The 12106-nt window shown below is 42.9% G+C and overlaps 1 protein-coding gene across 1 annotated transcript in view; it reads left to right on the top strand.

The window, feature by feature from the left end:
- Nucleotides 1-12106, top strand: part of LOC309548149 (cullin-4A-like) — a gene marked incomplete at its 3' end in the record, with an annotated part of 28153 nt that overhangs the window by 2884 nt on the left and 13163 nt on the right. Inside the window, exon 2 of the mRNA XM_082248111.1 lies at nt 11716-11920. Coding sequence (XP_082104237.1) covers nt 11803-11920 — 118 coding nt within the window. The 5' untranslated portion in view covers nt 11716-11802. The remainder of the gene's footprint in view (nt 1-11715; nt 11921-12106) is intronic.

Below are 12106 nucleotides of genomic sequence, written 5' to 3'. Positions count from 1 at the left end.
TTTTCCAGTGAACATTAATGAGCGCTGCTAAACGTTTTGATTGAAATGTATTATTATTGTATGGTTATGTGATTGGACACAGCTGATCACATGGTAAAGGGCCACTGTGATTGGCCCTTAACCTTGATCTGTAATCAGCTGTGTCCAAAGGGCGGGTACAGAAGGGGTATTACAGGCTAGTGAAGTGGTTTATAAAGACTTTCCTGGGTTTCAACACTTTTCCAAGCTGTTCAAAACTAAAATCAAATGATTTGGCTTTAGATATGCTTTAAATCAGGCATGTCCAACCTGCGGCCCGGAACCTCAGGCAATGCGGCACACTGGCCCCTGACAATTTTTTTTTTGCTGGGGAGGAAGGAAGTCAGGTCGGGGGCCTGGCCACAGCAGCTTCCAACTAACGGTAGGCAGAGGCTGCCTCAGAGGGGGGAGGCGAGCATGTGCAGTGTTTCTGACTCCTACCACCATGACCACTTCAAATCACTGAAGTGGTCACGGTGGTTAGAGTGTTCCTTTATTATCGCTCTGAAGAAGTAAACCTCTGTATACGGATTCCATTTTATTTGATCATCCTCTAGTTGTGTTAAATTAGTGCCAGGGGCGCGGCGGCATTTTATTACTTGTATACCTTAACTATAGTATATATTTAATATGCGGCCCGAGAAAATTTCTCTACACTCAATGTGGCCCAGAGAAGCCAAAAGGTTGGACACCCATGCTTTAAATGATGCTTCTGGTTTATCATTGAATAATATATATTTCTCTTTCCTTCATTGACAGACACAGCTTCATATCTTCATTGACCGTTGGGTTATGCTGCTCTTCCTAGGAGTAAGACACTAGGCGGAAAAGGGTTAACAAGACTTTGACCATGCCCATGGGCAGTCCCGGGGGGTATACTCCCACTTCCTGCTCTAGGATGTCAGTTTTTTTTCTGCCTAGTAGGAGTAAGGACCTAGCTCCCTGCTGGGATCTCTCGTCCTGGCATTTTTTCTCAATTTTAAACAAAATTTTTTCCTTTTTGATTTTTTCCTTCTACAATCAAGCTGTTCCTGTGAGAGCTACAATCGACTAGGTGATGCACTGGATATTCTAGATCCTTACGGTTCCCCCAGTCTGGCCAACGAGCATGTGCAGACTGTAGCTCCGCGCTCAGTCAGCCGGGACATTGCCCCACTGGACAGGGGGCTGGGCGGCGAGTGGAACACCTCGCAAGAACACACACGACGCACACGACCGGGTTGCGGCCTGAGTCGCAACATACCCCTGGCCCGCAGCTCCCCCCATACCAAGATGGGGAGGTGTTCTGCCTGTAGTGGTGCCCGCACAGTCTCCAAAGGTGTGGAGGGTTCCCCCTTTTTTCTCCTCTGGGAAACTTTGGGTGGAAGCAGGCCCATTCTGAGGTGGTCAGTCCCTCCTGTTACCTTCCGACCCCTCTGGTACCCCATTTCAAAAAAGGGCCTCCATGCTAATCCCAGCATTCTTGGGGGGGGGGGGGGGTTCCAAGAGACTCTGGGTTGGTAAGTCAAGGGGTCCTCTTCGACCTGAAGGGATGCCCTCACCCATTCAAGGGGTGGGGGGGGGACGTCTTCGCTTCTTTCCAGATCCTTGAACCTCCTGCATTTAAGACAAATGGGTTCACAAATTGATCCGATTCGGTTACAAGAACGGATTTTGCCTCCGGCAAGGTTCTTCCCTTCCAACCTACACCTGTCCCCGGATCGTTGCAGGGCCTCAAACGGGTGGTGCAAGATTTGCTCTTGCAGGGGCTCATCGTGCCAATTCCAGAAATGAAACGCTTTCAGGGGTTTTATTCAAATCTTTTCACTGTCCCCAGAAAAGAGGGCAAGGTTCGTCCAATTTTGGACCTCAAGGCTTTGAACAGCTTTGTGAAGGTCCAAAAATTCAAGATGGAGTCCATTCGCACAGTAGTAAACTTCCCTTCAGCAGAGGGATTTTTTACCCTCTATCGACATCAAGGATGCCTATCTCCATATTCCAATGTATGGAGGACATCAACGCTTCCTTCGCTTTGCGGTGGGAGAAGAGCATTATTTATTTGTGGCATTACCCTATTGCTCTCGCATCGGCTCCTCAGGTATTCACAAAGGTGTTGGCCCCGGTACTCGCCTTACTCAGACAGAGAGGAATTGCGGTACTGGGGTACCTGGATGACCTTTTTCTGCGTGCGGGATCGCGTTCCGTCTTACAGAACAATCTGGACATAACCGTGCGAACTTTACAAGAGTTAGGCTGGACACTGAATTTTCAGAAATCAGCTCTGACTCCGTCCAACAGGTTGGATTATCTGGGGCTGACTCTGGATTCGGTCCCAGCTCGGGTGTTTCTCCCAGGAGGAGAAACTGCAAAAGCTGCAGCCTGCGATTCGGTTTCTGTTGTCCAACCACTGGTCAATCACTCAGGACTTGCATACGAGTGCTGGAGTTGATGGTTTCCACTTTCGTTCCGTTTGCCCAGTTTCGCACAAGACCTCTTGGGAGGGAGATCCTGGCAAAATGGGACAGGAATCCTGGATCCCTGGACAATCTGATCAATTTGACCTAGGACACAATGGGTGCCTTGCTGTGGTGGCTCTGCTCTCCGGTGCTTCATCGGGGGAAAATTTTTCCTTCCCTGCTTTATACTGGACGGCGATCTCCATGGACGCCAGTTTGTCCAGGTGGAGAGGTACCCTGGGTAGACATTCGACCTAGGGGGTTTGGACTCACGAGGAGTCCGTTCTGCCGATCAACATCCTGGAAATCCGGGCAATCAAACTTTATTGGTTCCAGTGGACGGCCGTGGCATATATCAATCATCAAGTGAGCACAAGGAGTGCCCTTGCGGTCAAAGAAGTGGCTGCTATTCTGAGATGGGCAGAACAACATGTTCCAGCCCTCTCTGCTGTGCACTTTTCAGGGGTGGACAATTGGCAGGCAGACTACCTCAGCCGGCAGTCTATCCATCCGGAGGTGTTTCAACAATTGTGCCTCCGGTGGGGGACTCCCGATGTGGATCTACTGGCTTCTCGTCTCAACAGGAAGGTTCAGAGGTTCCTAGCAAAATCTCAAGACCCCTTGGCAGATGCAGCAGACGCTCTGGTGGCCCCCTGGGGTCAGTATCGTCTAATTTTATGCCTTCCCTCCATTGCAGCTCCTGCCAAGACTCCTGCGCAGGATTGAACAGAGGGGATTCCAGTGATCCTGGTGGCTCTGGACTGGCCTCACTGATCTTGGTACGCGGGGTTGGTAAGAGTGGTCGCCGACGCTTCTTGGCGGCTCCCTCTCAGAGAAAATCCGTTGTCTCAAGGTCTGATCTTCCATCCTGCTTTACAGTCGCTGGCTTTAATGGCCTGGCTATTGAAAGCCAGGTACTGAAGGATAGAGTATTGTCTGATTTGGTAATTCCTAATTGTTTAAGAGCAAGAAAATGTACTTCCGGCGAGATCTATCATCGGGTTTGGAAGGCGTATATTACTTTGTGTGAGGCTTGGGGTGTCTCCCCCCATGCCTTCTCAATACCACGTCTTCTGGATTTTCTACAAGTGGGTGTAGAAAAAGGCTTACCTCTGGGCACCATTAAGGGCCAGATTTTTGCGTTGGCAATTTTTTCCAATGCCAGTTAGCCTCGAAATCCTTTGTTCACACTTTTGTGCAAGGAGTTTGCCATATGGCCCCTTCTGTGAGGTCTCCAGTGCCCCCATTGGAATCTTAATTTGGTGTTATATGTTCTTCAAAAAGCTCCTTTTGAGAATATTTGCAAGATTGTTTTATTGACCCTCTCACAGAAGGTGGCCATTACTTCAGCACGCAGGGTTTCTGAATTGGCTGAGTTGTCCTGTCGGTCACCTTATCTGGTGGTTTATGGGGACAAGGTGAGGTGGTTCTTCATCCCTATCTCTTCATCCCTATCAGTCATTTGTTCCTAAGATTGTCACGACTTCCATTTAAATGAAGACATTGTGTTGTCTTTGCTGTGTCCTAAATCAAAACATTCAAAAGAGATTGCCTTACATTCCTTGCATGTGGTTCGTGCCATCAGGGTGTATCTGGCGGCCACTGAAACAATTTGTAAATCGGATTTCTTATTTGTACTTGCGGATGGACCCCATAAGGGGCAGGCTGTGTATTTCCAGGTGGATCAAGCAGACGGTGGTGCAGGCCTATTCCATTAAGGGTCAGGTCCCTCCTTTCCCTGTCAAGGCGCATTCTACAATGGCGCTAAGTGCCTCCTGGGCTTTCCGGCATCAGGTGTCGGTGGTCCAGGTGTGCAAGGCGGCCACCTGGTCGTCTGTGCATACGTTCACCAAGTTTTACAAGGTGGACGTCCTGGCATCTGCAGATGCTGCTTTCAGCCACAAAGTTTTGCTGGCCGTTGTTGGGGAGGCTGTGGCCTCTTGAGGGTGTGTTTTTTTTTTTTTTTTTTTTTCCGGTTGGTAAACAACCGGTTGTTCCTGGTTGGGCTCCCTATAGCCTGGTTGGCTATTTTTTTTTTCTGTTAGCTGTTTTTTTGTTAACAGTTTGCTGTGTGCCCACCCCTCATGATGACAGTGCTTTGGGACATCCCAACGGTCAATGAAGATATGAAGCTGTGTCCGTCAATGAATGAAAGAGAAAACTGGATTTTTGTCTTACTGTAAAATCCTTTTCTCTGATGTTCATTGACGGACACAGCACCCACCCCTCTGTGGAGTTGGGATATGTATTCTTCTGACACTGCTTGTTACAAAACTGACGTCCTAGAGCAGGAAGTGGGAGTATACCCCCTGGGACTGCCCATGGGCATGGTCAAAGTCTTGTTAAGTTATGTTCACCCTTTTTCCGCCTAGTGTCCTACTCCTAGGAAGAGCAGCATAACCCAACGGTCAATGAAGATATGAAGCTGTGTCCGTCAATGAACAACAGAGAAAAGGATTTTACGGTAAGACAAAAATCCCCAGTTTTTTTTAAATCTAATTATAGTACAGTTTCCAAAGTTTGTCTTTTTATGTAAAAGCATTTTCTTTGAATAGGATTAAAGCGGAACTTCACTTAAAAGTGGAAGTTCTGCTTGTCTGACTCCCCCACACGTCACAAGTCCCAGAAAGCTGTAGGATCATTCCCAAAGCGCAGTATTGCTCACGCATGCGCAGCGGCAAGCCAGCTATGAAGCTGAAAGCAGTCCCAGCCAGCTTCCCAAAGTTGACATGACAAGAGCAGGCTCAGGTGAGGACAGCTATGGATCTTTGAGCTGGTTAGTGTTCTAATAAAAGAAAGCAGCTACAGTACTTTTGGTTTTCAGGTTGAAGAACCTCTATATTAGCTCAGGTTGCAGAAAGTAAACCTCAGTTCATATGTAAATGTCAAAAAGGGAAGTGATTGGCGGTGCCAGGAAAGTAGGTTAATGGGAAATCTGGGTAAGGCTCCTATAGTTCAAGACCAAGTTCAACACATGCAAATGCACATAGAATGTATGTGGGAATGAGAACTATATAAGTAATAGGATATAAAAACACAATGGGTGTGTAATATGTGTGTAAAATTAACACTGTGCTGATACCAAATCAATAAATAAATGTGTTCAATACCTAACAAACGTATTGAGACTCAACATAAATATGCAAATATATGTAAATGTAGGTACAAAAATATAAAAGCATATAAAGATAGTATTAATAAATTATGGTGATATAGAGAGTTAGTGTGCAAAGGTGCTAAAAAATAAATATAGTGCACTAATCAAACTAAATAAGGTGCATTCCGAATAGTCATAACCATCTATTCAATAAAGTGCAACTGCATACTCATAAGCAATGAAAATAAATAAGTGGGTGAACTATGTGCATCCCACACTGGTGACAATATAAACACTAGTAAATAAATAAGTGCAGCCGTGCAAATAACTATATAAATTATGAAAGTGAGAACCATATAAATTCAAAGGCTCAAAAAGCAGGTTCTGTGTATTTTAAAATTGTCCAAAAATAGTGCAATCAGAGCTGGTACAGAAATCATAAAGTTCTATAGTCCATATAAGGATGGAGTAAGATGCTCTTTTTTTCTATGAAGCCGGGAGTGCAGTGAGTGATTGGAAGATAGGGTGCTCCCCCTCTCCTGGGGTCCTGTGCTTACCGGATGTCCGTACCCCTACAGGGGTAAATGGCGGGTCGATAACAGGGATCGCTCCCATACACCGGCAATCTGGTTCCGTCCTTATCCTTCCTATTACCACTCGTATCCACTCCTTGCTCCGGTACACATAGGGGTTAAAGCAACAGGGAGAGAGCTCCAGTACAATTCCCGGGTATATGAAAAAGGGGAAAAACAGAAGCCTCCGATAGTGCAGGATTGCCTTTTAAAACTTTTATTTAGATTCCAAAAAAGACATGTACTCACATAAAATCAACATGCAGCGCATCCGTATGGCATAGGGTCCGCAACTACCTCGTTCGCGGTGCTCGCCTGGGATCAGCGTGCGTCCCAACCGCCGGATATGCGTTCCTAGCCTCGGGATCGTTCAGACGGTAGTGATGTCACGTTCTCGACGCGTTTCGTCACACTGACGTCATCTGGAGTCCAGATGACGTCAGTGTGACGAAACGCGTCGAGAACGTGACCACATCACTTCCGTCTGAACATCCTTATATGGACTATAGAACTTTATGATTTCTGTACCAGCTCTGATTGCACTATTTTTGGACAATTTTAAAATACACAGAACCTGCTTTTTGAGCCTATGAATTTATATGGTTCTCACTTTCATAATTTATATAGTTATTTGCACGGCTGCACTTATTTATTTACTAGTGTTTATATTGTCACCAGTGTGGGATGCACATAGTTCACCCACTTATTTATTTTCATTGCTTATGAGTATGCAGTTGCACTTTATTGAATAGATGTTTATGACTATTCGGAATGCACCTTATTTAGTTTGATTAGTGCACTATATTTATTTTTTAGCACCTTTGCACACTAACTCTCTATATCACCATAATTTATTAATACTATCTTTATATGCTTTTATATTTTTGTACCTACATTTACATATATTTGCATATTTATGTTGAGTCTCAATAAGTCTGTTAGGTATTGAACACATTTATTTATTTATTGATTTGGTATCAGCACAGTGTTAATTTTACACACATATTACACACCCATTGTGTTTTTATATCCTATTACTTATATAGTTCTCATTCCCACATACATTCTATGTGCATTTGCATGTGTTGAACTTGGTCTTGAACTATAGGAGCCTTACCCAGATTTCCCATTAACCTACTTTCCTGGCAGCGCCAATCACTTCCCTTTTTGACATTTACACCTGACGCTCCCCCATTGGGGGTGCATCTTTTGGAGTGGGCAGCAGCCATTAGTGTTTTATTTATAGAAATTTTACGCACTATTTTATAGATAGCTTATCCTAAGCACGGATCTTTCTTCTTTTCTTCTCAGTTCATATGTGAATTGGACTGCAGTGTTATGTGAATCAGTCCAACCTCAAATACTTTGTGTGTCTACTATTGTGTTATCTTTAGTGTTGACTGCTGCCTAAAAATGGTCTGCAAAATGTTGAACTGACTTTAATAAGCATGCGTGGCAGTGTCATTTGACTGATGACTGCATATTGATCGTATACTAAGTTTTATATATTTTTTTGTAATTGTTTTCAATAAAGTGTTAGCCCACCCTAAAACTAAAATCCCTGCATCTATAGACATCCACGGTCTAATACTAACCTTTCTAACCCTGTAAAGAAGAAATCGGTATACAGTAAACCCCCGCTCCATCGCGGTTCAGTTTTTGCGGTCCCGGTATATTGTGTTTTTTTTTTTTGTAATGTTATTTTACTATATACCGTATTTGCCGGCGTATAAGACGACTGGGCGTATAAGACGACCCCCAACTTTTCCAGTTAAAATATAGAGTATGCATAAAACAGTGCAAGTGGATTAAACTTTTACAAATTCACTCTAAAGCTGAAAGGAAGTATAAAACAATAAATCCATGGGAGCTGCCATGCTCTACAACCCCCCTCCTTGCATCCCAGTCCCCTCCACAGTACCCCTCCTTGTTTCCCAATCCCCTCCACAGTCACCCTCCTTGTATCCCAGTCTCTTCTACAGTTGTCCCCCCCTTACTTGCACATTACTCCCTTTCACAGTGCCCTTTACAGCCCCCCCCTTACCTTACACAGCAGATAGAGGATGCAGCATGTCCGAGCATAAGGCAGGAAGTGTTCAACTTTCCGTTTAACAGGCAGATTGGTTGCTAGGACCGCCCCTAGCAACAACAAATCACAGGCTTTGTAACTTAGACAGCGGCAGAGGTAGGGGCGGGGGAGCCTGGATGGGAGTTCTGTTAGCTTAGGCAGTCTGTGTGGCAGCATAGCTGAAGTGCTCTCACTCCCCCACTGCATATTCTCCAGTTCGGCTCCAGCATCCGCCGTATAAGACGATACCCGGCGTATAAGACGACCCCCGACTTTTGAGAAGATTTTCCTGGGTTAAAAAGTCGTCTTATACGCCGGAAAATACGGTAAATCATTAAAAATGAAATATTTTTGTGTTTTCCATAGCCCTTGCTATGTCTCTCAGTATCTTTTATGTGTTTAAATGAGTTTCTATTGTTTCAAAGTGTTTAAAGACCTTAAAATGCTCTTACACGTACAGTGACAGTAAAAAAAACATGCGTACAATGCATTATAATAGGATTTTTCTATTTCGCGGATTTTTCACTTTTCGCGGCTGGGTCCGGAACGTAACCCCCGCAATGGAGGAGGGTTTACTGTACATACCTTTTTTTAAGCGGATCTGATCCGGTCTCCAGCGGCAGAAGCTCTGCAGAGGACACAGCCCACAATGGCTGTGAAATAAATGGGGAGTGACGTCACCCATAGCCTTACTATGGGGCTTTTATTGTCGGATGAGTCATCTGCACCCGCCTCCACAGCAAAGCCAAAGCTGACAGCTCAGTGTGGGGTTGGCTTCAAAAAAGTTATGTATACTGATTTCTTCTTTACAGGGATAGATTGGTTAGTGTTAGATCGTGCATGTCTGTAGATGCAGGGATTTTAGTATTAAGGTAGACTTCTACTTTAACATCTTGATTAGATAAGTTTATGAGGGTCCTGGTATTTAAGGGGTTAAAGAATGCTTATGTCTGCTGCAGTGATTTAGGCATCTCTTTCGGGGGGTTCTTGAGGTGAGCCCCCCTTTTCTTGCCAGTAGGGCCCATGGTCCTTCCCGGGTTCCTCCTTTCCTCTGGGGAGCCCAGAATGGAGATGACCAGTGAAAAACGTCAAGAGCAGGAGGTGCTCCGGAAACATCAGTTCCAGATTCCCCCTGCAACTGATGAACCTGAAGTGATTTGTATTGTGTTTGTTAGCCCCCTTGTAATAGCAATAAAGTTGAGTCAACAAAGGAAAATAAAAAAAGATGTTCAAAGCTATCACAACACAACAGAGGTCTTACACGTGTATGTAAGCGTAAATTGTGCCATTTATGTAAGGTATCAGCACAACCGTTAGAGCGAAAGCAATAATTCTAGAACCATAAATAACAGTTCATTTTTAATTGATAACCTTTAAAGGTTTTTAGCTTATGGAAAATGTGAGGTGCCATAGTTTTTTTGTGATTTTTACAGGCAATTTTAAGGCTTGACATGTTTAGTGCCTATTTACTCGACCCCCATCTTTTATATTTTACCAAATATATGGGTATTATATTGTGTTTGAACTCAAGGGGTAACTCAACTTTCGTGGAGAAAAAAAATAATAAAGAGAAAATATTATAGCGTATACAATTTTATATAGTAATTGAATGCTAAGAAATTACCTTTTTTAATCTGCAGCTGTTGTCATTTTCTGAAAATGTAATGCAATATGGCTACCTGTACACAGAATGTGTACTGACCACACCCCAGAAACATAATTTCCTGCTTGTGTGATTGGCTCACACAATTTTCCTAATTTTCCCAGAAGTCTGCCCTAAGATATGTCAGATTTCAGGCATCCCCTGCAACAAAAATCACATTTTTGTTGAGATACTCCCAATAGGAACACGTCTAAAAGGCCTGTACCCCCGATCCAAAAATTGGATGAAAAATAGCGCTTTCAAAGCAATCATACGATAATTGGATCAGTAGAACAGAGCTTTCGAGAGCCGATCATGACCGTTCATCTGATATTATCCGATGGAACAAGCACGAAAATTTTTCTCGTACAGTTTTCATTTATTCAGTAAAGTTGTCGAAAATACAATACAATACAAATACACCACAACACATTACATCACGATCTGTCTGATGCAGGCCCATCAGATTTCCTTATTAGTGCTCTGCAGCTGCATTGCTGATTGATAAATATGAAACCACTCCCACTAGACCAACTCCGCAAAGGGAACAGAGTAACAAACAGTGATTTCTTCAGAATAAGAAAAGGTAGAAATCTGCAGCAAAGGTTTTTATAATCCTTGTAATGTACAGAGATCAGCCAGAGGGGAATGCTTTTTTTCTCGACAAAAGTGGAGTTACGCTTTAAAGGAGTTGTAAAGTCAGAAAGTTTTATTTATCTTAATGCATTAAGATAAAAAGTCTTCCGTTTGTAGCAGCCTCCCCAGCACCAGCGATGGCTAAAAGTCCCTCGGCTGTCTGGGAATCTCTCTCCTGATTGGCTGAGACACACCTGTGGTGCCATTGGCTCCTGTGGCTGTCAATCAAAGTCAGTTAGCCAATAAGGAGAGAGTGGAGGTGGGGCCGAATGACAGCTCCGTGTCTGAATGGACACACGTAGCTGCAGCTCGACTCGGGTGACCCATAGAAAGCTGCTTGCTGTGGGGGCACTCGATAGGAGGGAGGGGCCGGGAGCAGCAATAAAGGACCTGAGATCTGGGCTGCTCTGTGCAAAACCATGACATTTGACATTTAAAAAAAAAAAAAAAGACTTTACAATCACTTTAAATTCATTTTAGTGGCTCTTTTTATGCAGATTTACATTTGATAAATAATTGTGCAAATGTTGTGCAACATAAAAATATGCAACTATCACTATTTATTTTCCAAGGTCTCCGCTTTTAGAAATTATACAATGGTTTGGGGGTTTGAAGTAATTTCCAGCAAAATTACAGATTTTATCATTGCACCGGTAAACAAGTGGTAAAAAGACCTTTTAATCCTACAAAAATCTGTGCTGTAAAGGAGGCTTAGTAGGGAACATAGTCATCAGCATTGCTATTTATTTAAATATGTAAAGCCAAAACCTTTTTGGATTTGTGTACAAAATGGTGTAAAGTTTTATTTTATTTTTTTGCCTGTGTCTGCTTGGGGAGTTGGGGAGATTTTCTCCATTACTTGGCTTGGAAACGCAATACAAGGTGATGGAAAATCACCTCTCTGGAAGATTTCCACTCTGTTCTTGTAACAACCATAACATTTTAGATTGCTTTTATTTTTTGTCCTTGTGACACCAGGACAAACAGAGAGGGGTAATGTCCCCATCTGGGAAGAAAAAAACAATCACAAATCCCTATCAGGGGTTTCAATGCCTCCCCACTCTATCCAAGATTGGCAAAATGTTTTTAGGTATCTGCGTGGAAAAATCACTGTTTAGAAATCTGTTAATTTGTTTCATTTATAATATGAAGTTGTGCTGAACAAACGATGTTGTTTGGTTCTAATTTATTGATTACTATGCAAGTGATTAAATGTCATGTTCTGATTGTATATTTTTCTTCTTTAGACACCGAATGAGCTGTTAAAGATAATCTCCTACTTAAGAACACCTACTTGAAATCCTTTTCTTAGTAATTTGCTGCACAGCATAGCCATGGAGTCAGAAACTCAGAGGAAAGCACTAGTTGCCCACACCAATGGATTAACTAAGATTTCAGCACTGCCCTCAAAACCTAAGGCATCGAAAAAACTGATTATCAAAAATTTTAAAGGTATGTTTCTAAAAAGATTAGTGTGTCACCAAGTTATAAGTTGCATAATAATCATCATCATCTTAATAATAATAGTTTTTATTGTTGCAAAAAAAATTATTATTATTTTATGATTTTTTATATATATATATATATATATATATATATATATATATATATATATATATATATATATATATATATATA

The sequence above is a fragment of the Pelophylax lessonae genome (assembly GCF_965119305.1).
Source record: "Pelophylax lessonae genome assembly, chromosome: 2".
Lineage (NCBI taxonomy): Eukaryota > Metazoa > Chordata > Amphibia > Anura > Ranidae > Pelophylax > Pelophylax lessonae.
This window is presented reverse-complemented; position numbering and strand designations above follow the sequence as displayed.